We start from the raw sequence: 25692 nt of genomic DNA on the forward strand, positions 1-25692 counted from the left end.
TCCCTTCCTCTCTCTCTGCAAATTAATAAAAAACATATTTGTAAAAAATCAATGGGAAAAATATCCTTGGGTGAAGAATAAATAAATAAATAAATAAATAAATAAATAAATAAATAAGGGCAGCCATTTTTAATACCTCAAAGAATTGGGTTGACACCTAAAAGACATCATAGGTTGATCCATGTATCTAATCCTCTTATTGAAGCTTTGCGAGACCAATTGAATATGTTTTCCAGTCATTATGCCTAATTTTATAGCTGGCTTTTTCTAATTGTGTGCACAAAAGATTAACTGAGAAGTATCGAAGGATCCTCATCGTGGCCAGCTTAACATTAACGGGAGGCTGGCTTGTGGGCCTTGTTGACCTGGGAGGCACGACTCCCCATGAGATCTGTGGAGTCTGAATAAACTACTAGGGCAAACCAGCCCTTACGTGCACATCTCCGGATGAGCCATGCAGTGAACATCCCCATAGGACTGCTCTACGCCCTAGAGGAAATTTTCCCAGACAACTCACAGTGATTCTTAGTCACCTAAGAATACCCGAGCAGGAGCTTACCAACTCCTAGCCCCCATCTCTGCCACCCCGGATTTGGGGGTCTAAACAGTTACCATCACCCCATTGGCTATCTGGGTTGGGGAAGCGAGTGTCCTTTCTCTTTCTGAGCTAAAGAGAGTTCAGTCTCTCATTTACCAGCAAAGATTTTGTTTAGATTCTTAGTAAGTAATTCAATTAAAAAGCCAAAATTAAAGTCCTGGCTGGTTTGGCTCAGGGTATGGAGCGTCAGCCTGTGGATTGAAGGGTCCCGTGTTTGATTCTGGTCAGGGGCACATGCCCGGGTTCTGGGCTCTATCCCCAGTAGGGAGCGTGCAGGAGGCAGCCAACCGGTGATTCTCTCTCATCATTGATGTTTCTATCTCTCTCTCTCTCCCTCTCCCTTCCTCTCTGAAATCAATAAAAAATATAAAAGCCAAAATTAAAAGCAGCTACCCACTTTTTTTCCTTTCCCTGGGTTATTTCAACCCTACCCACCTCAAGGATTTTCTAAGAACATCTCGCATAAAGTTGTGGCCTGCTGGTTGAAGCAAAGGCTACAATTCCAAGAGAAAATCAGCCCAGTTCACTTGATGCAAAGCGGGGAACCAGTGGAGCACAATGGGCCCTCACTGGTCCCTAGCACCAGGCCCAGGTCCACAGGGTGGTCCCGGGTGGGCTACTTCCAAACCCTGCTGTACTACGCCAAGTACACTGCGACGTAAGAAACATTCAAACCTGTCGGGGATTTTTACAAGAGTTTATCTGAGCCAAACTGATGACATATGCCCAGGAACAAGATCTCAAATGCTCCTGGATTTTTCATTTTAAATGGATGTCTTTATTGCACATAAATTAAACCACAATAAAATTGATTTAAAAATCAGTAGCATAATGAGTCTTGGTAAGGAAATGGAGAAAGTTAAGCCCTTGTGTATGGCTGGTGGGAATGTGAAAAGTTTCAACCACTAAAAAATAGTTTGGTGGTTCCTCAAACATTTGTTTTTCTTTTTTAAAATATATTTTTATTGATTTCTTAGAGGAAGGGAGAGGGAGAGAGAGATAGAAACATCAATGATAAGAGATTGATCAGCTGCCTCCTGCACACCCCCCACTGGGGATCTAGCCCACAACCCAGGCATGTGCCCTTGATCAGAATCGAACCCAGGACCCTTCAGTCCCCAGGCTGACACTCTATCCACTGAGCCAAACCAGCCAGGGCTCCTTAAACATTTAAACACAGAATTACCACATGACTCAGCAATTTTAGATGGTTGAACAATCTGAAAGCAGGGACTCAACAGATACTTCTACACCCATGTTCATGGCAGTGTTATTCACACTAGCCAAAGGCGGAAACAACCCAAGTTGACTGGGTAAACAAAATATGGCATTTATATACAATGGAATATTATTCAGCCATAAAAAGGAATGAAATTCTACTACCTGCTACTACCAGGATGAATCTTGAAAACATTATGCTCAGTGGAAAAAGCCAGACACAAAAGAACAAATGTCATGTGATTCCATTTATATGAAATGTCCAGATTAGGGAAATCCGTACAGACAGAAAATACAACAGAGGCTCCCAGGGTCTGGGGAGGCAAGGGGAAAGAGGGAGCCTGCGTCTCATGAGGCAGTTTCTGCGTGGGAAGGGGTGAAAGTTCTGGAGATGGATGGTGGTGACAGTTGTACAACATTGTGAATGTGCTTATGCCACTGAATCATACACTTAAAAATGATTGAAATGATAAATTTTATTATATGTATATTTTACCACCATAAAGCATAGTAGTATTTCTTTATGTCAACAGTAATAACAAATTTAATAGAAAACATGTCGTTTCTAATAACAAATGAAATGCACAAAGTCCTAGAAATCTACTTAATAATGCAGAATACCTTTATATGGAACAACCCGGCATGATAAAGAGGACAGTGCTCCTAAAATTATTCTATAAATTCAATTCAATCCCAATAAAAACCTTCAGAGGGTGTGTGTTTTTCCGCAGGAACACAAGAAATTCATTCAAAAAATAAAGGGAATAAATATCTATGATCTAAAAAGAAGTAGCAAGCTCCCAGATATTAAGACAAAGCCACTGTGATTAACACAGGAACAGACAAAGGGGCAGACAAGAGATTTCAAGAAAAAAAATGCCCATGTGCATGTGGGGACCTCATACATGAGAAGGATGGTTCCATGAAACAATGACAGGGGTGCCGGGAGGGGCAGATCTGTGGGGCAGACGGTGTAGAAAAATATGAGTCACTGTGTCAAGAAAAATAAAGCAGACCCCTGGCTGACATGTATAGGCCGATACCAAATGCATGAACGGCCGACGTATGATAGAGGAAACTCTATGGATAGAAAAAGGCTTGGTGGAATGAAGAAAGATGCCAACACAGACACAACACAGCAAAGTGTGGGTCAACTTGACTTCGTCAGAATTTAAGATTTCTATTCAATAGACAAATTGGCAGCGAACAGGGAGAAGAGATTTCCATTACCTAAAAGTGCTCATGGCTTGGTAAGTGAGAAAACAAACAAATCAATAACAACAAAAAACCAAGAAACCGACAGAAAGGGGGCCAAGGAAACAAGCAGGAATTCTCATAAGAAGACAGGATGGCTAGTAGTTTTTGGAGACAGGCTCAGCCTTTGTAGTAACCACAGAAATTCAGACTCAAAGAAGGAGATTTACAAAATTAGAAAGGTGGGTAATAACAGGTGTTGACCATGTGGAGAGACAGATCCAACCATAGGTTTAATAAGCAAAAGTAAGTGATAACCATGAAAGGAGGGGTGACGGTTTGGACTATGGAAAGAAGACAGCTGCCCTGGTTCCCACTCCCACTCCAGCAACTTTGCAACCTGGAGGTGAGCTTCCTTCTGGTCTCGGTTTAGCATTTTGCAGGATGCGCTCAGGAACACAGCTGGCTTTTTATTATTATTACTAAAGGCCTGGTGCACAAAATTCATGCACTGGGGGAGGAGGGTGTCTTTCAGCCCGGCCTGCCCCCTCTCACAGTCTAGGAGCCCTCAGGGATGTCCTACTGACGGCTTAGGCCCGCTCCCTGTGGAGTCTGGCCTCCCTCTGTGGGAGGTGACCGGGCCAATTAGGGGAAGGCGCTACCCCCTCACCCCACTGCTGCTGCCACTGCCGGCCCCTGAGGCTGCTGGCCCTCCTCAGCCCTCGCAGCCGCTATGGCTTTGTCCGGAAAGACGTCCAGAAGACATCGGGTCTATCCAGTCTAATTAGCATATTACCCTTTTATTAGGATAGATTATTGCTTACAGAGAAAAAGGGAGAGGGAGGGAGAGACAGAAACATCAATGATGAGAGAGAATTATTGATCAGCTGCCTCCTTCATGCCCCGCACCAGGGATCGAGCCCTCAACCTGCCCATGTGCCCTGACCAGGAATAGAATCGTGACCTCCTGGTTCATAGGTTGAGGCTCAACCACTGAGCCACACAGGCTAGGCACAACTGGCTCCTTACACACCTTCCATCCCTCATACACGATTCCTATTTGTCCCTGCTCTCTGTCAGAGGTTGGCTACAAGTACCTCCCCCCAGGCTATTGTTGGCCTTTTCACTCTGTGTGAACAAAACAACTTTGGGGCTGTTTATACTGCACATTTTTTAAAAACTTTTTTTCTTTTATTTTCACATGGCTAAATCTGTTCCTCATCAGGATACCTCATGCCTAAGAAATCTGGCTTTGCCCGTTTGACTGCTGGTGTGGATACTCCCCATGAGGCCAAGGGCAACCAGCCAGCTCCCCGGCAGGACGGTGCTCTCAGAAGGCAGGAGCTGTGCCTTGAGCTCAGTAGACTGGCTCCTGCTCTGGTTTCTGAAAAAAAAATCTGTCCCCCAATGTAGGCAAAATAAAAAGGAAACCAGAGTCCGCTGGTCTGGAGCCTGAAGCAGACCTGTCATGGGATCTCTGCTCCACATGCCTCTTCCAGGAAGCCTTCCATGGTTAGCCTAGTCTTCCCAACTCTAGGAGGTCAGCCCTTCTCCCCTCCTCCCAGGGGCCTGCACCATCATCCTGGAGGCCATGTTCCACTGCCTTATGTCAGATCCCACCTCACCACGGCCACCACTGACCTCAGGGGCTGGTTCTGAGGGCCACTGACCCTCTTCCTGGCCTCATGACTAACTGCTCCCAGCTGGAGACCATGTGCATGCCCCCGACAGGTGCTTCATCCAAGGTGGGCACACAGGGTGAAGGCTGTGGGCCAGGACACGAGACGGACACCGGCTGGGCAGTGCCTGCCTGTGAGTGCCTGCCTGCCTGTTCCCACTGCTGCCCTGGGCTGAGGCCCAGTGGAGCCTGTGAGAGTTGCCGCTGAACCCCCAGGGCTGGCATGGCCTCGAGACTCCTAGACCCTCACCAAACCAACCCCCACCATGACTGTCCTGGGTGCAGCCTTCAATGCCTTCTCGAAGGAGCAGAGGAGGCTCGTGCACAGCTGGGTCTGGAGCCAGGACACCCCCAATATGATGTGGCACAATCCTGGGGCTGACAGGTCCCTGGCTGGGCCCTGCTGGCCCTGATCCAGCTGGCCCAGGAGCGGCTGCCCCGCCCAGACACTCCTCAGGGCCCTGGCCTGCTTCTCAGACATGCCGAGGACATGAGTGGCTGTCCTGAGTTGTTGGGGACGGGGAGAGAGGGCTGCCATTTGCCCAGCTGACCCATTTCACAGGCCCAGCTCCCAATGGGGCCCCAGCTGCCTCCTGCTGGACCTCTCCCTCACATCCGGGGCCCTGCCTCCCAGGCAGTGCAGTCAGGGCATCGAGCCCCGGTTCCAGGCTTGCATAGGGTTCTTCCTGCTGCCTGTGGACGGTGCCTTCCTGGCCCAGGTTCCAGTGGACAACTCCTGTGACACCTTCCATTAGTTGTAGGAGGGCGGGGGTCGCGACCCCGGAGCTGGGTCTGGATAGGACTTCCCAATGACTCCACCCACATCTCCAACCCCAGCGTGAGGGGCTGCAGAAAATTCCTGACCTACAAGGCATCTAGGGGTGAAAGCAGATGAGTAGGGACACCCTAGCCCTCTGACCTCCCCCCCCCCCATAGTCTGGAGTCCTGGGACAGTCACTGGGGGCAGCAGATGTGCAAGGCTCAGGGGCACAGATGGGATCAGAAATCAGGCTTGGACCCTGCAGGCCCTGCTCCAAGGCCCCAGGCTTGGGGGCTGTTTCCCCCCACAGATCTGAACCACAGTGGGCTGAGAAGGGCCCCTCAAGGGCCTTCACGCTCACCCATGTCCATGTGCCCAGTGGCACAAACTTCCCACAGCGGCTGGGTGGGCACCTGGGAAACTGTCTTCACCAACCGCCATCTGCTGCACTGGACCCAGAGGCTCAGGGTGTGAGCCAAGGGAGGGAGCAGCGAGGGGAGGGGAGAGTCGGCAGGGGCTGGTGCCTGGGGGTGGGACAGGTGGCTCACTGACTGCTGGGAGGGAAGATGCCAGGTGTCAGGGTTGGGGTATGGCCAAGCTGATGGGGCAGTACCTGCCTGAGGTCCTGGATAGACTGTGCCAGCCCAGCTGGCCGCCTTCCCGTAGCCTCGGGGAGCTGCACATGGCCTGGTCCTGGATTAGCTCTCCGAGCACCCCTGGTGGGCCTCAGAACTGGCCCCTGGCCTCAGCATGGCAGGTGTCTTGGGGTGGTCTGAGGCCACTTCAGCCAGGGCACCTGCGGTGGCTCTCCCAGCTCCTCCCACCCTGCCCCCCAGGCTTGGCCTGTACCCCGCCTGGCACTGCCAACCCCATGGGGCTGATCCTTCTTACGCCCCCTTGATGCCCATGATAACCCTACTTAGCTTAGAGAAGGCATGACCAGGCCTCGCCAGGGCTGGCCTGGTGGTCATCAGAGGGTGACTTTGCTTCCCCAGTGTCCTCTGGCTCCTGGCATGCTGCCACCTCTGAGACAATGCATGCCCTGCACACTCACAAACACACCACCTCACTGCCTTGACCACCTCCTGTGGCACCTAGGTCCCGGGAAGGTCAGGACTGGGGTGCAGGGGCTGACCCAGGAGCTGTGTGAGGGCTGCCCAGGACAGGAGGTGGCCCCAGGCCGCCAGCTCCACACCTACCATGGAAACGGAGACCGGAGATGGAGAGAGAGCCAGGACCTCAGCCAATTTGGGGCAGGAGCGGTGGGAGGACACCACCCCGGGCACACAGAGTGGCTTCCTGCCCCTGCCCACACCAAGGCAGTTGGCTCCCTCTGGAGTCCCAGAGCCCCAGCACGAGAAAGGCCTTCTCTTCCGCAGGGTACAGGAGCCCCTAGCCTACTCCCCGCTGCTGCGGCTGCACTGGGTGAGTTGGGGGGCAGCCCTAAGGAGACTGTCGTGTAAAGAGAAGAAAGCCGGTGTGGGGGGGGGGGTCCCCTGGGGAGAGCTAGGAGCTCCCGAGGCTAGGTTGCTGGGGCCTAAATGCATGATTTCCAGGGTGACCCTCTCACTGACAGCAGGCCAGGCATGCCCTTCACAACCAGTAAAAACATCACACAGAGACAACCAGCCAGGCTTCCAGTAACCGAGTGGCACCCCGGTTCCTGGACCTGGGTGGGGGCCCTGGAGCTGGGGGCTCCCATGGGGACCCCCTGCCCCACTCAACCACCCCACGATTCTGTCACAAGACACATGTTCCCTCAGGTGCCCAAATGGCCCCTTGTTGACCTGAGGGCTGAGTGCAAAGTGTGAGTGCAGAGGCACCTCAGGGACCACTGGCGAGCCCAGCCTTGATGTGTGATAGGGCAGCCATGGCCCTGGTGCTCTACCACCATGGGCTGGGGAAACGCCCCCGAACAGTTAACCTGCTGCCACTCACCCCAGACGGGCAGGTTGAGCAAGTCCCCTGGAGAGCGTCGCCCTGCACAGCCTGCTGATTGGTGACGGGGGCTCAGCCCCGACCAGCTTAGCGCCCGCTCTCCCGAGAAAGCAGACCAGGTGGCTCATGGACAGAGATCCTCCATCACATGGTTAGACAAAGAGGGAGGCTTCTGCTCTCAGGCTGCCCGCTGGTCCTGCTTGGTCCACTGACCCCACAGAGCTGGAGTCTCTGCGTCCCCTGCTTAGGCCTCGAGGGGCCGGGCAGGGCCAACCTCGCATGCCTGTGAACAGTGGTGCAGGGCACCTGCTCTGCCCAAGATCTTGAACATGCCCAATGCACCGTGAGGCCGGCTCCATGACCTGCTCTTCCTGCTGCTCCCTGGAGCCCTGCCTGGGTAGGAGCTGAGGGAGGACCTCTGAAGGGCCACGGAGCTCTCTCTGACCTTCCTCCTCTCCCAACTCCTGGCCCGGTGCGAGCCTCCTCATTAGCTGCTAATTGTGCTCCATGCCAGGCCTCCCAGGGCTGTTGCCGGATCACACCTGTTGACAAGATGTGGCAGCCCCGGAGGGAAGGTGTCCGGTGTTGATTACGGTGCTAATGATGTGCTCATTGCCCTCAGTAATTCCCCAAATAAAACACTGTGTCTGGGATGCAAATCTTGCTTATAAAACCGGGGCAAGTGGTGGAGGAGAGAGGGCAGAGGACAATGGTAGCTCAGGCTCAGGGCCAAATCGTCCAGAAGACCTGAGAGTAAAGGTCCCTTGTTGTAGGGGACCCCCAGCTGGCCCCCCACACTAACAAACTAGCCCCTGCTTTACAAAAAAAAAATGCGGGGGTGGGTTCTGAAAGGTGAGAGCCACTAGGGTGGGTAGGAGGCCAGCCCTGTACTCAGAGGGTTTCACCTGACTGTGTCCACACAGGCAGGAGCTCATGGATCCAGCCCCCTCCCCACTCCTCTCACCTGGCTGTGTCTGGGCCCCCAAACTTAATACAGGCAGTTCTCAGTAGCTGATCCCAAAGTGCTGGGGGCAGCAGAGGGAAGCCCCCTCCCCCGTGGTCCCAGCTGTGCCTGATGGGGGGGAGCCTCTTGGTGGGTCCCGTGGGCCTCCCCCTGGATGCACAGTCCTCCTCCTACAGTTCAGCCATGCAGAGCAGGGGAGGAGCAAACCCCACTTCCGTCCAGTTTCTTTGGGGTCTTAGACCCACAACACAGTAACATTGGAGGATGCAATAAGCGTTTTGAAATCCCATGTTTAGGAATCATTTGTTTTGGAAAATACAAAATAGCTTTTACTTGTCCCCACCCTGGGGCATTTTACACCGGCTAGCTGCCCCAGAAAGGCATCTGCTAGCCCAGCCCTGGCTCTGCAGCACAGACAGGAGGGCATGGCCCGGACTGTGTCCCCTCCATCCCACCAGCCCCTTGAGGGCCAGCCCAGCCCAGCTGGGAGGTGAGCTGCAACCTGGTGAGATGTATCCCATTATGTAGCTGTCCTCTAGCCCCTGAGGATCCCATAAAAACCTAGACATGTGGCTGTGGTGGGCTGAATGGTGCCCTCAAGTATGTCCAGCCAGACTCTATGAATGGGAGTTATTTGGAAAAAAGTTTGTGTGGATGTAATTAAGTTAAGAATCTCTAGATGAGGTCTCTGGATGAAGGTGGTCCCTAAATCCAATTGTCCTTGTAAGAGACGACACACAGGAGTTGTATGACCGCGAAGGCAGAAACAAGAGCGACACTGCCCCAAGCCTAGGACCATCTGGAGCCTCCAGACTCCGGACATGGAGAAGGATCCTTCCCCAGCCTTTGGAGGGGGCACAGCTCTGCCCACACCATGATTTCAGACTGCTGGCCTCCAGAACGGAGAAAATTTCTGTTGTTTTAACACCCACCCTCCACCCCAGTTTGTGGTCCTTTGTTACAGCAGCTCCAGGACACAACACAGGGACAATCCCCTGGAGGGTGAAACTGACTCCAACCCACAGGAGGGGTTAGGCAGCTCTATAGGCTTGGTGGAAAGCACACTTGCGCCCACTCCATGGCAGCTGGTTGACTCTGGGCAAACCTGTGGGCACATCGGAGGAGAGGCCGGACTCTGTACCTGTTCCTGCTCAGGGAAATGGGTGCCCACACAGTCACAGCAGCTGCAGGGCCAGCCGGCCGACCTGGCCACAGGAGCCGTGGCCCTCCATGGGTCCTCAGCTGGCCCTTGAGTACGGACCCCCACCCAACGCGTGCAAACTCTGGTATTGCACATGGGAAACGCACGGTAAATACTCGCTAATGATGATGATGAAACAATTTGCAAAATGTGCGAGCAGGCACACAAGAGGCGAGGCATAATGTTGGCTCTAGAGCTTGGGGACCCAGTCACATAGGCACTCCTACAGGGATGGCTGGACCAACGGTTCGAGCCTGGACAGACCAAAATGTACTTACTGCCTGGCCTCTTGGGACTCCCTTGGGGCAGCCAAGTTGAACGGCAGCCTCTAGCCCCCTCGTTTTTTAAAATCCTCACCCAAAGATAAGTTTGTGTGTGTGTGTGTGTTTTAAATATGTTTTTATTAATTTCAGAGAAGAAGGGAGAGGGAGAGATAAAAACACCAATCATGAGAGAGCATCATTGATCGGCTGCCTCCTGCACGCCCCCTACTGGGGATCAAGCATGCAATTGGAATCAAACCTGGGGCCCTTCACTCCATAGGCAGACCTTCTATCCACTGAGCCAAACCAGCTAGTCCCCAAAGATACATTTTTATTGGTTCTTGGAGGAAGAGGACGGGAGAGAGACAAGGAGAGAAACATCAATGTGAGAGAGAAACATTGATCAGTTGCCTCCCATATGCGCCCAGACTGGGTATAAAACCCACAATCTCAACCAACTGAGCCACCCAACCAGGACTGGCCCCCTCATTTTTTAAATAGGTTTACTGAGACATCAGATCACATATTATAAAATTTGCCCATAAAAATTGAGATCTATCTTGCCTATCTACATGTCAAACTCCTCCCCTCCAGCGTTGGGGGAACTATAACCCCCATCCCCAAATGGAGACCATCCTTTGCCCCACAGTCAAAGCCCAAGCCCCCTCCACTGTAAATCCTTTCCATCAGGCCAGGGTAACGGATCCTGGCCCTGCCCCCATCCCCAACAGCACTCGTTACCGTCACAAGTTTTTTGCAAACCTACTCTGGGGCATTTCGGTGAAACTAAGTTTATTTTGTGCTCCACCGGTTATAATAACTAGTGGGATCGTTCCGGTTCCAGGCATCACGCCTACGACCTTGCTCAGGTACAGCCAGGACAGGGGGACAGGTGTTGCTGGGAAGCCTACCTGGGGCAGCTGCTGGCAAATGTCCTCTCCTGGGGGCCAAAAGGAGTGGCTGCCGGGCTTGAAGAGGTCGCACCAGTAGGTGGTCTCGGCTCCCTGGATCGTGAAGTAAACCCACAGGCAGGGGCAGGAGTTACCAGGTAGTGGTTCACATCAGGGCAAGAACCCCAAGAAGCGCAGGCGCCCAGCCCGGGCGGGCCCCCCAGGAAGTCAGGATTACCACCAACACTCTGGGGCTGAGCCAGCTCGGGCCCGGGGACGGGCTCGACCACTGGAGTTTTCTGCAAAGCCCTAACAAAACGTGACAATTAAATGTATAACTGGCCCTAACTGGTTTGGCTCGGTGGATAGAGCGTCGGCCTGTGGACTGAAGGGTCCCAGGTTCGATTCCGGTCAAGGGCATGTGCCTTGGTTGCGGGCACATCCCCAGTAGGGGGCGTGCAGGAGGCAGCTGATCGATGTTTCTCTCTCGTGGATGTTTCTGACTCTCTATCGCTCTCCCTTCCTCTCTGTAAAAAATCAAATATATATATATATATATATATATATATATATATATATATATATATATTTTAAATGTATAACTGTACTTGGCACGTTTAATAAGTGGTTTAAGAATTGGGTCCGACAGCAGCAGTCCTGTTTCGGGTTTTAAAATCTTACAGGCAAATGGAGTCTTCCCAGGCCGGTCTCCAAATAGCAGGAGAGGGTGCGGAGGCCTCCCCGGAGCTCCGGGGCCGCCCAGACCCAAGGCCCTGCGCCGAGCAGCGGAGAGGGGGGACCGCTCCCGTCGCCGTCCCTTTGCTTTGCTTCGGGAACTGGCGCCCTGTGCGCAGGCGCCTCCGAGTTGTCGCGCTGCCGGCGAGGCTTGACCGAGGGAAGCAAGGCGGCGGCCTCCGCGAGCTCCCGGGCGGGGGCCCCGGGCCGCACACCCGCGGGCAGGTGAGCCCCGGGGAGGGAGGGAGATGTCCTTCGTGCCCACGCGGGCCCTCCGCCCGTGCCGGGTGGGCGGGGAAGGTGCCGGCGAGAACTGGGCTCCTCCCGGGCACCGGGTCCGCCAGCAGGGGGCGCGCGCCCTCCAGGCGGGACGTCCCGGCGCCGGGCCAGGCGCGCACGCGCCGCGCGAGCTGCTTTCCGGCAGCGTGGCGGAACCTCCGCGCCGTTTCGCGCCGTTTGGGGACGCCCGCGCGCCGCGCCGGACGGCAGTACGGCCGCCATGGCGTCGCTCTTCAGCGGGGCGCTGCAGCTGACGGACTTGGATGACTTCATAGGGCCGTCTCAGGTGGGCCGGCCGGGCGGGCGGGCGGAGGGGCCTGGCTCCCGTCTGTGTCGCCCCCTGGGAAATGGCCTCGGCACCCCGGCACGTGCCCCCGGGGTCCGACGCCAGGGAGGGCGGTCCCCACCGGGTTACTCCGCCCCAGGGCGAGTCCGCGGGTTTGGGGGCCGGGGCTCGCCGCCCGCGCAGCCCAGAGAGACAAGCAGGAGCCAGTTACCGCGGTGCCCTCGGGGCGACCGGGTTGGGGGAGTGCGGGGTCTGCCAGCCCCTCCATCCTCCCGTCCTTCTTCACGGTTCGCATTCACTGCCTGTCAGGGCGCCTGAGAACAGGGCTGGGAGGGCCGGGGCATAGAAGCTGCGCCTGGGGCTTCACGGCCGGGGGTACGGAAGCCGGAGGGTGCCGGGCTCAGGATTGGGTGGGGAAGACCCTGCCCAGCTTCTCTGCAAACAGGGGAGGCGTCCCACCCCCGTCGCCCGAGCAGGGGAGCTGGTCCGCTGGAGTCGCCCCCCTCCCGTGGCTGCCCAGTGGCTGTCAGGGTGTGTGGTCCCTGGCGTTGCCCCCGCTCCCGGAGGAGAGAGCTTGCCCCTAAAGGAGACCGGCAACTAGCTTGGGAAGGGGCGCTGTCCCTCTCTGGTGTGCCTGCCCTTCCATTGCCAGCAGCGGTGCAGGCCCGAGTCCCAGGAGGAGGAGGGGAGCACCCCTAGGCAGGGGTGAGCCGGGACAGGCCTCCTGCCCGGTCTTCCTGGGGCTGGTCATGTTTGGGAAGGCCGTGGCCAGCGAGGCTCTCCTAGTGATAAGGTGGCAGATGGGAAGGTGGGGAGAGAAATGAGCTTTTTCCTCGGGCACTGGGCAGGGAGGTGAGTGCAGACAGAGCACTCCTGCCACTTCCTACGCTTCCTCTCAGCAGCCAGTGTAACACTGGCCGCTGGCTCTGGGGGGGGCCGGGGGGGGGGGCGGCCATGCCTCGGGTCACACTGAGAAGAGTAAAGGTCAGAGTCGGCAGTGTGTGCTGACAGGTTAGCATGCAGGCCCGGTTAGCACCAGCCTTACGTGGACTGTGACCTGCAGAGTGCCCCTCGGTGCCCGCAGGCACGAGAGCCTGTGCCCGGTGGGAGAGCCCACCCCTCTTCCTTAGGAGCCTCCTTGCACTCAGGCCTGGTTTGGGGTCTCTCCCTGGTGTAGGACTGCATCAAGCCCATGAAGGTAGAGAAGAAGCTGGGACGTGGCGTGGCCAAGATCCACATTGAAGATGACGGGACTTACGTCCAAGTGAGTCAGGTAAGTTCCAGCCCAGGTGACCTGAAACCAGTTTCACCATTCCGTCCAGCCACAAGCGCAGTGGCCAGGAGACCTCCCACTCCTGCCAGTCCTTTTTTCCAGCTCAGATTCACTGACTGTCAGGGAGCCTGAGAGAACAGGAATGAATGGGAGGGGCCGGGGACGGAGAAGCTGAATATGGAGCTTGATTTGTTCTGCAGCGGGGGTTCTTTTTGCAGGGATGGTAGTTGCCATCTTCCCCTCTGTCTGTCTCTGTCTCTGAGTTCTAATTGCATAAGATTTTCCTATTTAGACCCCTTGTTCTTAGTGAATACCTACTTCCTGTATAATTAACAATGACAAAATCCTGATCTAATGGTGTTAAAAGTCACCCCACTGCTCTAGCCAGTGTGCTCAGTGGTTAGAGTGACAGCCGATGCACAGAGGGTCCCGGGTTCCATTCCGGGTGAAGGGCACATGATGTACCTGGGTTGCAAGTTCCATCCCCTGCCTGGGTCTGGGCACGTGAGAGAGGCAACCAATTGATGTGTCTCTCACATCAATGTTTCTCTCTGCCTCCCTCCCTTCTACACTGTCTTAAAAAATCAATGGAAAAAATATCCTCAGGTGAGGATTAACAACAACAAAATTTCCACCCCGCCTATCTGCCATTTGAACTCTGTGCCATCCCGTGGACTATAGGCACCAGGTGTACTGGGCCCAGGAACCCCTTCCGAGCAGGGGGAGGAGCCCCAAGGTAACTCCTGGTGGGGGTGGACAGTGGATCAAGCCTTTACAGGGAAAAAGCAGGCTATTAACTTGGTGCAGGCGGGTGAACACCTCAGGGCGCCCACCTGTTGCAGCACAGGGGACTGGGTTCTTTTTAGGGAAAAGACACCTCAGGAGGGGTCCCATGAATGAGGGGACCTCATTGAAGTGGGGGTGCCGGTGTGTCCTGCTGTCCAGAACAGCAGTGCTTGATGTGGAGGGAAGGTGGGAAGCTCATCAGCCTCCTGCCTGGTACTGCATTGCATCCCGGGCCTTTAGGCTGATCTGACTCTAAAAGTACGTATTGAGCTCAAATTGTGGCTTTGTGCAAAGCGCAGGCCTAGTGAACTTAGCTGAAAGTTCCAGTCTCGGCCTCTGTGGCTCACCTGGCCTTGGTTCAGACCGTGCCTGCTTTTGCAAAAGGAGTGAAGGGGCGCAGCTGGGATAATCTGCATCTAAGAACAGTCCCTGAGTTTCAGCCTGGATACTGGACTCAAATACCAGTTCTCTGCTTGGCAGAGTCTGATTTGTTGCTGTCCATTGTGTCTTTCTCAACTCCAGGTGCTGGCACGGGGCAGATATAGCCACTGCACAGGCCCCACCATCTCCTCCCTCTGCCCTCTTTCCTTCTTCCTTTCTCCTTTCCCTGGCCGTTCTCTCCCTCTTTCAGAGCCTGGCCTTTGGCATTTTCCTGTCCTCATGGTCTCATGAATGCAGCCTGGGGACCAGCAACCCCTCCGGGACTCTGTGGAGAGTCGCCAGCCTCCACCTGCGTTTGTACCAGTCAGAATTCGATGGTGCTATTTAAATGTAAAATGAGTATAAGTACTCCTGTAATAATTAACTTTTAAAACTTCAGTGGCACATAAAGCCAGCTAACTGTCATGTTGGTTGTCAGTGGTGTGAGCAAGAGAATCAAGGTTTCCAGGAGGTCCCGCTATCCTCAGAGCTCTCTTTCCTCATTACCGGGTTCTTGTGCTTCCAGGACGGAGGGACACGGAAGCTGGAAAAGGCCAAAATCTCACTGGACGACTGTCTGGCATGCAGTGGCTGTGTCACCTCAGCAGAGACCGTGCTCATCACTCAGCAGAGCCATGAGGAGCTGCGCAAGATTCTAGATGCCAATAAGGTAAGTGTTGAACAGTCTTTGAGACTCTGCTGTAACCCAACATCAGCCCCAGCATCCTTCATTCATGCTGTCAAGGACAGCTCCTCTCCTGGTACTGTTTGTCCTGCGTCTCCAGTGACCCCACCTTTTTAAGTCTACTCCATGGGATCTCAAAGAATCCCTTGTCAGTATTTTGACAGTGAAGTGTCAGGCCCTGAATTTGGGTTCTCTGTACATAAAAACGGCATGCCCCGATGAGCTGGGCCCTCTTGCCAGCTCAGTACACTGGGAATCAGTGTAAAACTCCAACGTGAATGGTGTGTCCTTCGCTTTGCAGACAGCAGCTCCTGGTCAGCAGAAGCTGGTTGTCATTTCAGTCTCACCTCAGTCCAGTGCATCGCTGGCTGCAAGATTTCAGTTGAATCCTACAGACACCGCCAAGAAGTTAACTGCATTCTTTAAAAAACTAGGTAGGTGAGGAACCTTGTGTGAGTGCTACAGTTTGGAACACAGGCATGGAGAGGGGGCTCTTCACGCCTCCAAATCACTGAACTTACACGTATCAGAAACTATTATAAGTTTGACTTTAACTTGAAGTTTTTGCTTGATGGTTGGAAGCAGTGCCATTTAAGAGGAAGCCATCTGAATCCTGACTGCACTCTGCCAGATCTGAGATTCACCCACTCTTATTGTTTCTGAATATCATTATCAAGGCATATTTCCCAGGCCCGTTCTGGGTCTGGCTCAGATCGAATGGCTGACCTCTTTATATGCCAGGAGCAGGGAGGAGGTTGGGGTGAGCCTGGTGCAGACTGATGTCCTAGGCCAGTGGTCAGAAAACTGCGGCTCACGAGCCACATGCGGCTCTTTGGCCCCTTGAGTGTGGCTCTTCCACAAAATACTGACTTCTGCGCATGGGCCATGAATTTCAATCGCACTGTATGTGCGCGCCCGCACGTGGTATTTTGTGGAAGAGCCACACTCAAGGGGCCAAAGAGCCGCATGTGGCTCGTGAGCCGCAGTTTGCCGGCCACTGGCCTAGGTGATGCCAAGTGCAGATGAAGGAGGCCATTTGTCAAACGCAAGCTTCCCAGACAGCAGCACAGGCCGTCCGTCCACAGCACAACACAGCACGTCCTGTGACAGACACTGTAACTGTGTGCTTCCTGTGGCCACTGGGAGGCAGACCCCCGCTTCTGGGGGCATGGTCAACAGCACCTCACACTTTGCCATCCCTCATGGGTGCTCACCTTGCAGGGGCGCACTACGTGTTTGATACCGCCTTCTCGAGGAACTTCAGTCTCCTGGAGAGCCAGCGAGAGTTTGTGCGGCGATTCCGAGAACAGGCCAGCTCCAAGCAGGCCTTGCCCATGCTGGCTTCTGCCTGCCCAGGTGTGCTCACACTGCTGACCAGATCAGCTGGATATGGGTAGTGGGAATGCTGGAGGGGGGGCGAGGGGGTTCTGTCAGCCCAGAACGGCCTCTTTGGCAGGAGCTGCTCTGCTCTGAAAGTCACGTGTAGTCACTTCAGTTCCCCCAAGACAGTAATCACGTGGCTGCTAGAAATAGAGTGGGATGTTCTTTAATGGGATGGGACTCCTTGTACAAGTAGGTCCACCCCCAGAATGTCATGTCACAGCCCACAGTGAGAGGTGAGTTATGAGCCACCCCCATTTGTTCCAAATTGGCCTCAGGCTGGATCTGCTATGCCGAGAAGACCCATGGGAGCGCCATCATCCCCTACATCAGCACTGCCAAGTCCCCACAGCAGGTCATGGGCTCCCTGGTCAAGGACTTCTTCGCCCAGCAGCAGGTACGGACATCCAGCGATGAGTGATTTGGTGTCATTGTCTTGAAAGATGAGCTAAGACCTGCAGTGTCCAGGGACCCATTCACAGACTTGTGGTCACTCCCGGCTGTTTCAGGCCGTGCCTGTGGGGTCACCCTGTTTCACCCTAAGAGGACCTCTTTGCTGCTGGGGTCAGGCAGTGACTCCAGGTTCCATTTCTCTCCGTACAGCATGTGACTCCAGACAAGATCCACCACGTGACAGTGATGCCCTGCTATGACAAGAAGCTGGAAGCGTCCAGACCTGACTTTTTTAGCCAGGAACACCAGACGCGAGATGTGGATTGTGTCATCACGACAGGTGTGGGTCCTGCCGCCATGAGCCCCTGCACCTCCAGGTCCAGGGCACAGTCTGGCATTGCCTAGGGCTGCCCCCAGGCTCTGGCTAGAGCTGTCGTCCCGTGTGCAGAGCACCTCAGGGCCTAGCATGAGGCAGGGGCCCTCCTTCAAGAGCCTGGTTGGTGTTTACAGCTGTCTTGTCTCAGGGACCTGAAGCAGACTGGTCTCCCAGCACCACCAGTGTCTGCTCTAAAATAGTCTGTACAGCCCAGTCAGCGTGACCCAGCACTTGAGCATCAACCTATGAACCTTGGAGGTAACAGTTCGATTCCTGGTCAGGGCACATGCCCGGATTGCAGGCTCGATCCCCTGTGTTGGCCGTGTAGGAGGCAGTTGATTGGTGATTCTCATCATTGATGTTTCTATCTCTCTCTCCCTCTTCCTTCCTCTCTGAAATAAAAGTTATATATATATATGGATGATAGTCTGTACAAGGAGATGGGTGGAGAGTTTTGTCAGCCTTCTGGCTCACATTGATTATCCCATTTCTGAGCTGAGCAGCCTCACAGTGTCTCCAAATATTTTTAAAAATTTAAAAAAAGAAAGAAAAATAATAAATGCTGGAGAACTCAAACGGGAAGGTCTCCATGCATAAGCACATGCCCAGATGGCACCCTACTGTGGAGTACCTGGGATTGGGGCATTCTGAGCCCCACCCAGTCACTGTGAGGGGGTGCAGTCCCAGGGCCCTCCTGAGGGTCTTCAGAAGTGGAGTCTTCACTGCTGTGCCCAGGTTTGTCCTCTCCCCACAAGCCAGTGGGTGGACATCCAGGCCTCAGGTGACAAGTTACAGGTTGCTAGGGGTGCAGAGCATGTGGGTGTTCTTGACATTCTCTGTTTTTACTGAAATCCCAGCTGATGAGCGTCTGTGCTGTGGTTCCATTGCAGGAGAAGTTTTCAAGTTGCTGGAAGAAGAAGGGGTCTCACTATCAGAACTGGAGCCAGCCCCCCTGGACAGTGTGTAAGTCACTACCTGTCATAGTGGAAGAGATGAACAGACATTCGGTGTCGGGGCACTGTTGACATTGGGGGTCGCAGGTCCTGGCCAGCAGCCGAAGCATGTGGTAATGGGCAGTGTCCCCCTCCCCACCTCTTCCCACCATAGCTTCCTTCTGGTTGGTTCCATGCCCGCCCTGTGGTCTGTCTTGGTGTCCACAGAGGCGGTTGTCATCAGAAATGACACCAACTTGATACAGGTCTGAGCTCACCAGATCGAGGTGACTCAGTGGAGGGGGCCAGTCTTCCCCCACCTCCTGACACACCAACAAAGCCCCCAGGGGTCTGTGACTCATTCCCACTTAGAAAGCAAACTCCCTCCACCATGAGAGACAGGTCACCTGGAAGCCGCAGCAGATAGCAGCCCTGCTGCCACCTGAGGCCTTACTCTCCTCCCTAGGCTCAGCAGCGTGTCTGTTCAGGAGCCCACCAGCCATCGAGGTGGGGGCTCTGGGGGCTACCTGGAGCACGTGTTCCGGCATGCAGCCCAAGAGCTCTTTGGAATCCACGTAGATGAGGTCACCTACAAACCCCTGAGGTCAGTGGGAAGGGCTAAGGTGGGGGCAGCCTCGGCCCTGGGTCCCTTACTGAGGTGGGCTTGGCGGAAGACAGTGAGCTGGGTTTGGCGCAGATCCTGAGTCACTGGACAGGAGCTGGTCCTCTTCTCCGGCTCCCCTGAGTGGCCAGAACTCTCCAGGCCTTGATCTTCCTATTGTAAAGGTCGGGGTCCCCGGCCCACCCCATGGCAGTCCAGAGACCCGAGAGGCTAGTGGTGGCAGGGTGGCAGACCCGGCACAGGATGTCCTGCTGGGACATCCCATCTCAGAAGGAGGGTAGGGCTTTGTGTCTGACCTCACTTCACCACATGGCCATCCTTGGGAAGCGGGGTTCCCATTCTACAGATCGGGAAACCGATCTGGGGTGGGCCCCTGCTGACTCGTGGAATTAAGCTTTCTGCCCTCCCTCTCCGTCACTGTCCTTCACTGGGAGCTGGTAAGGTTGACATGATGCCTGTGGGTGAGGATGAGCGTGGTGGTCTCTGCTCCCCAGGAACAAGGATTTCCAGGAGGTGACGCTGGAGAGTGAGGGCCGAGTCCTGCTGCACTTCGCTGCGGCCTACGGCTTTCGTAACATCCAGAACCTGGTGCAGAAGCTCAAGCGAGGGCGCTGCCCATATCATTATGTGGAGGTCATGGCCTGCCCCTCAGGTATTCTCAGCAGGCCCACTCACAGGTGGTGCAGGGGCCCCTTGTGGGGCTCTTTACTCCTGGTGTGCCAGCACCCTCCCCATGGCCATGCCCTCACCCTCGCCCATTCTGTTCGGCCACAGGTTGCTTGAACGGCGGAGGCCAGCTCAAGGCCCCCGAGATGCCCGGCAAGGAGCTCCTCCAGCATGTGGAGAGGCTGTACAGCATGGTCAGGACGGAGGCACCAGAGGATGTGCCTGGGGTCCAGGAGCTGTACGAGCACTGGCTGCACGGCAAGGACTCAGAGCGTGCTAGCTGCCTGTTGCACACGAGCTACCATGCAGTGGAGAAGGCCAGCTCTGGACTCAGCATCAGGTGGTAGGAGGGCTCACCATAGCCAGTGCCAGGACCTCAGGACCCAGGGCTTGCCCCCAAAATGGTGGGTGAGCTGCGAGGATGTACTAGAACCTACATAGAGATGGGACTCAGGACCCACAGCCAGTAAAGATGACTTCCAGCCTGGACTCCCCAGTGCAGGCCACAGTGTCCATAGGGTACTGGCACCTCTCCACAGGCCCATGTCTACGGGCAGTGCCCTTGCTCTTGCTGGTTGTGGTGAGCCAAGTGTCTGAAGGTTTCAGCCAGTCCCATGAGGAGCTTAAGGCAGAGTAAAAGTGGGGTTCCACCTGGCCCATGTGCCTCAGCTGTTGAGCATTGACCTATGAACCAGGTGATCATGGTTTGATTCCGGTCAGGGCACATGCCCAGGTTGCAGTATCGATCCCCAGTAAGGGGTGTGCAGGAGGCAGCAAATCAGTGATTCTCATCATTGATGTTTCTCTCCCCCTCTCCCTTCCTCTCTGAAATCAATAAAAATATATATATTTTTAAAAGTGGGGTTCCTTTCCATTTCTAGAGTTACTCCTGAAGCCCCGGTAGGGATGGGTCAGGCCTGCCCAGGTTAAGCTTACAGCCCAGCATGGGGAACCTACTGCACTTGGCAGCAAAGTACACCGGCAGGAAAGCAGCACCCCGCCCATGGCACCCCGTGCTGGGGAAGCGGTGCCCGCTCCCCCTGGACCTGGTGTCTATTTTAAGGAAGCTGTGGCCTCCAGGGCCTGGGAACCTATGTTCTCCACTGCTGGACCCCCTTACAGGGCAGGGGAAGCGGGGAGAGCACACAGGGCTCTGCCTGCAGGCCCGTCCCCACTGCACTGAAGGACTTCCCTCTGAAAGCAGCTTCCAAGAGCTTCTGCCAACATTGAAAAAAAAGCTTTTCAGACTTAAAGTTCAAAAGCCCTGTACACGCTGCTAGACTGTTTCCCAAACATTCAGATCTCAGGGCTCAAGTGCACCCCAGAGAGGGGCCCACATGTCCACCACCAGGAAGCACCAGAGTGCCCACCCTCCCTCACAGTGGGGCTTCCCTCTCTGGACCCGAGGGAGGGCTGTGCGTGAGAGGGGTCAGCTATACACACACACACACACACACACACACACACACCACCACCACCACCCCCCCCCCCCCCCCCGCTCCCTGCTCCAGGGGCTACCTGATGGCCCGGTGGAACCCCTCGCTCCAGGTTCAAGCTGACCGGCTGCTGCGGACACCAGCTCCTGGCCAGACCACCGCTCGCTGCCTGCCGCGCCCCCTTGAGCCACGCCTTCACCCAGGCTCTGCCCCACCCAAGTCGCAGTCTGTAGGCCACGCCTCCTCCAACAGACCCCGCCCTCCTGGCCTCCCCCCACGGGAGCCTGCCTGTGTCCCACAGCGCCTTTCCCCGGCGGCCCACCTACTCGCGCCGGCTGTGCGGACGGGCTGAAGGGCACCCGACAGAGGCGGCTTTCGGGCGCTGCTTACGGGACCTGGACGGAGCGCGGTGCTCAGCCTGGCCGCCACCAACGGCCCCCCGACCCGCCCGGCCCGGCCCCTGCGTGCGGCGCAGCCCCAAACCTGCACTGGAAGGCGCGTGCGCTGGACAGAGCCTTCCCGGCCTTCCTGCCCCTAATCAGGACATCTGCGCCCGCTTCCCTCAGGCTGGGGAGTGCGGGGCCTGTGCAGTTTGTTCTGCCCTCCGCCCTCCCAGCGCCCAGCATCACTGGGAGGAACAAAGAAGGCTCCTAATGGGTGTGCGAACCACAAGGCAGGGCAGGGCATCTCCTACAGCAGTGGCAGCTCCTTTTCGTGCGCGCTGCCTCACACCTGCCCAGACTGGGCGCTTTCAAGCACTCCTGGTTCCATCCGCGCCCCGGAAAATGCTGGGGTGCTGGTCCGCATTTCCCAGCTAAAGCAACGAAAGCCAGAAAAAAATGGTATGCAATATATGAAGGAGCCGAGTTCCCCCCACCTCCCCAACCACTGAACTGCTCTGTGTGCCCTTTCGTGGGAGAAGAGGGGGCGGGGAGGCAGGAGACTCTGTGGACCAACAGAGACCTTAGCAACACAAGCCCTAGTGTCCAACAGCAGGCCAGTAAACGAAGCTGCACTGGGCTCGGGGCAGCCAGAGTTCCTTTTGCCTATGGAGCGAGCGGCAGCCGCAGGCCCCAGGCCAGGGGCCCCATCTCAGGCCATTAAGAATGTGAGTCCTCCCAGGATGCTGCTGCTTCTACCTTGGGGTTGGGGTCCTCCCTGACCCCTCAGGAACATGTCCTGGGTCTGATCCTTGGCATGGGCCTGGCTTTCCCATCAGCTAGGCTGGGTATGTGGGGGTAGATGTGGGTGTGTGGGGGCCACAGCCTCGGCCTGAGACCCACCTGTGGGATGGGTGTCGGTTCCTCCCCAGGTTCTACCACTGACTGAGGATTCGCTGCCAGGAGTCCCTAGGGACGCCCCAGCCTGGGTCACCGGTCTTAAGACAGAGCTTCCCTCAGATCTAGAGCTGAGTGAGGAGCAACGGCTGCAAGTGAGTATAGGGGCCCTGAGGAGCTAGCAGGAGGGGGGTGCCCACAGGATCCCACAGGTACCACCTCTCACCCCGGCCACCCACAGATCTCCAAGGAGCTGGTCGACTTGCAGATCACAACCCATTGTCTGCGGGAGCAGCACGAGACTGAAATCTTTGAGCTGAAGAGTGAGGTGGGCGCTGAGGTGTGCCCACAGGTGCCAGCCCAAGTCCTCGGCGGGATGCGTACCTAGGGCCAGTGCTATGGGGGGTTGCAGTGTGCCCCTCGCGACGGGTGACAGGGTTCTCAGAGTATCTGACCCCTGCATGTCCCGCACGCGCTGTGTCCACGTGTGCCCAGATGGGTGTTCATCTGGCCCAGCAGGCAGGCGCACCTGCTCACCCTGGTCACCCCACAGGTCCTGCGGCTGGAGAACCGGGTGCTGGAGCTGGAGCTGCATGGAGATCATGCAGCCCCAGCAAAGACTGATCCAGGGCACCTCCAGGCATTTGCACAGGAGCTTGAGCAAAAGGCCAGGGGTCAGGAACACTGCAACCATCGCATTCTTCAGGTCACCATGAGCACATGGAGGGCCTGACTGGGTGGGAGCCAAGTAAGGGGTGCAGCAGGGGTGCAGTGAGGCTGGGACCCACTCTCCTGCACAGGCACAGCCCAAGGACTTCCAGGCGTCTGAGAACGAACTGCAGAAGCTGGGAAATGGCATGAGTGTGCAGTCATCTTGCCCGGCGCCTGCCCACGTTTCTCCCAGCCCAGGGTTGGGGTGGGGCAGTGCAGGGGAGCCAGAGCTTGGGGTCTCATCCAACCAGCTCTATGCACCCCACAGCTACAGGGAGAAATGAAGTGGATGCTGGAGCAGCACGGGGCCCGCCAGCAAGCACTGGAGATGCGCGTGTGAGTGGCTGCCTTACCTGGCACAGGGCACGCAGCAGCCGCTCTAAAGGGGCAGAGAGAGTCCCCTATCCTGGGCCTCACTGAGCCTCACACCCATGTCTGCAGGGCAGCCCTGGGCCAGCAGCTGCAGGGAGCCCACGAGGAGGCCAGGACAGCCGGGCAGCGACTGGCTGCACAAGCTGTGGTGAGGCCCAGTTATACCCATTTGAGATCTGGGGGACGGGGTCCTATAAGCTTAGTAGAGGACCACCTCAAGGAGCATAGGTTCAAGGCTGCCTCCGTCCCCAGGTGTTGTCCACCTGCCAGGGCCAGCTCCGCCAGGCTGAGGCTGAGAATGCCAGGTTGCAGTTGCAACTCAAGAAGATGAATGAGGAGTACACCATCCGGCTGCAGCGCTACTCCCGAGCCCTGGTGGTGAGCACTGGGCAGGGTGGCACTGTTGTGGGTGAGAGGCCCCCGGGTCCTGGGGAGCCCAAGCCTGGCCTGGGTTTGCTGAACTGTTTCAGGGACCCTCTGGGCCTCGCCTACTGCACTGCAGAACCTGCTCCACACAGGAGCTGTGGGGAAGGGTGTGGGCCCTACCAAGCTCAGGCCCCACCCCATCTCCCCCAGGAATACGCAGATGGCACAGGCCAGGCACCTACAGGTGTAGCCCTCCGGACACTCCTGGAGACCACTCTGGAGGACATCCGAGCAGCACACCACAGCCGTGAGCAACAGCTGGCCCGAGCTGCTCGAGTCTACCGTAAGCGCCTGGCAGACCTGAGCCAAAGACATGAGGAACTGTTAGGTGCCCACAGGTAGGCCCTTCCCTTCCCCTGAGATGGGCATCTGGGGTGGGGTGGCTCTACATGACCCCCAGCTGGTTTAGTGTACAGCAGGTGCTGGCGGACCCCAAAGGAGCACCTGGGAAACCCAAGGCCACCTCTGATGAAGTCACCTCAAACCTGGAGCCACTGCCTCTGCGCCTGGTCACACAGCTCCAGAAGCTCCAAGTCCAGGTGACCCATCACTGCGGCCCCACACTGGCCTTGGGGCACCGAGCCCAGAACTCACCCTGCGGCCCATCCCAGGCTCAGCAGAGCCCCCGCCCCAGTGCCTCTGAGCAGCCGCCTTGTTCAGCTGAGAATCCCTATCACCAGCTTATCACAGAGGGCTCAGCGCACTGCTCTTTTTCCCACAGAAGAGACCTGACGAAGCCTCCCAGGGGAGCACATCAGAGCCACAGTGAGTGCCCTGGTGTGGGTGTCGGGGGGACCTGCAAGGGGGTACTCACTTATTCTAACAAGTCTTAACTGCTGGGTGGGGTTCTGGTGGCAGCAGTGAAAGTGGTGGGTCTGTGCCCTCCCTCAGGTCTGTCTGTCTGTATGGGAGACACTAATAATTACAGAAAAGCCAAGTCCCCGGGTGAAGGGGGCTCTGACGGGAGAAGGGCTGTCCTCAAGGGCGGGTGAGGGAGAGCCCAGGGAAAGGTGTTTCAGTTGAGCCAAGGGACAGGGCAGGAGCAGGGTACCTGGTGCCCTTCACAGCCTTGCCTCTGGGCGCCATGCTTCCAACAGTGCAATGAGCAGGGGTAACGCAGGCCCACCTCACACGGTTTTGGGACACAAACCCCCAGCACAGGGGGAGGCCCCCTAGCACCCTTACAGACACTGGGGCCGCTTCCCAAGCTGGCCTGGGGCCCTCTTGACCTGGGCTGCCCTGCCCCCATGCACAGATGGCTCCCATAGTGGCAGGGTGGGTCCTTGCTGTCCTGAACTTGCCCCCAGCAGGCACCTCAAGTATTTAGGTGCCCCGACTTGAGCAGTGCCACTGGTCAGCTCCTGGGCCAACACCTGCCCTCATGTCCACCCCCCCTTCTTCTCTCACAGGAGCCTGGAAGCTGAATCCTGGGCCCAGATCCACCAGAAACTCCGGGACTTCTATCATAGCACCCAGGTAGTGAGGGGGCAAGGTGTGGCCAGGGATTCCGTCCTCATACTCTGTTCTGGTTCATGCCTTATGCCCCTCCAATGTCAGGCAAAGCTGGAACGTGAGCGGGCAGAGCTGCTAGTCAGAGCCACGATGGCTGAGGCACAACTTTCTGAGCTTCAGGAGTATGTGGACCAGCACTTAGGCAGGTGAGCTTTCGGAAAAGTGGGATGGGTGTGGATCTCAAACACTAGAGGCAGGGCTTGTCCACGGCCTGGCAGATTACTAAGGCTGGTCCCTCTGAGCAGGTACAAGCAGGAGATCCTGAGGCTGAGGAAGCTGGTGGGTCCAGGAGACCCACAGAAAGTGAAGGCCGTACCTCCAACCAAGCCTCAGCGCCCAAGGACCCGCAGCCGCTAACCAGTATCAGATAAACTCAGAGCACACCTCTTCCCGGCCAGCAGGGAACCCTCCCCAAAGCCCC

At 56.2% G+C, this 25692-nt stretch overlaps 3 protein-coding genes across 5 annotated transcripts in view; 2 read left to right on the plus strand and 1 right to left on the minus strand.

The window, feature by feature from the left end:
• The window catches only part of LOC308518576 (mesothelin-like), a gene marked incomplete at its 5' end in the record, with an annotated part of 24159 nt that extends 12219 nt beyond the window's left edge, over positions 1-11940 (minus strand). The window contains 2 exons of the mRNA XM_081090296.1: positions 10726-10818; positions 11386-11940. Of these exons, the coding sequence (XP_080946422.1) occupies positions 10726-10818; positions 11386-11940 (648 nt within the window). The remainder of the gene's footprint in view (positions 1-10725; positions 10819-11385) is intronic.
• Positions 11391-20395, plus strand: CIAO3 (cytosolic iron-sulfur assembly component 3). Of its 3 annotated transcripts, none has more exons than XM_081089530.1 (11): positions 11391-11664; positions 13182-13277; positions 15010-15153; positions 15470-15602; positions 16390-16524; positions 16827-16945; positions 17152-17281; positions 18208-18280; positions 18716-18853; positions 19366-19523; positions 19646-20395. In XM_081089530.1, exons 1-11 carry the CDS (start codon positions 11392-11394, stop codon positions 19882-19884), a joined length of 1638 nt encoding a protein of 545 aa, XP_080945656.1. In that variant the 5' UTR covers position 11391; the 3' UTR covers positions 19885-20395. The 3 variants fall into 3 exon arrangements, with proteins under 3 accessions (XP_080945656.1, XP_080945657.1, XP_080945658.1); XM_081089532.1 differs by lacking the exon at positions 11391-11664 and adding an exon at positions 11921-12004; XM_081089531.1 differs by lacking the exon at positions 18716-18853.
• CCDC78 (coiled-coil domain containing 78) lies at positions 20010-25657 on the plus strand (the record flags this gene model as incomplete). Its single annotated transcript, XM_081090297.1, has 16 exons — positions 20010-20056; positions 21049-21122; positions 21275-21468; positions 22286-22405; positions 22492-22628; positions 22746-22956; positions 23051-23113; positions 23230-23297; positions 23403-23481; positions 23586-23711; positions 23910-24097; positions 24169-24298; positions 24481-24524; positions 25169-25235; positions 25317-25417; positions 25517-25657. The coding sequence occupies 16 exons, from the start codon at positions 20010-20012 to the stop codon at positions 25626-25628; spliced, it is 1761 nt and encodes a 586-aa protein (XP_080946423.1). The 3' UTR covers positions 25629-25657.
• Positions 25658-25692: the final 35 nt, after the last annotated feature.

This window comes from Myotis nattereri (assembly GCF_964212035.1).
Source record: "Myotis nattereri genome assembly, chromosome: 4".
Taxonomy (NCBI): Eukaryota; Metazoa; Chordata; class Mammalia; order Chiroptera; family Vespertilionidae; genus Myotis; species Myotis nattereri.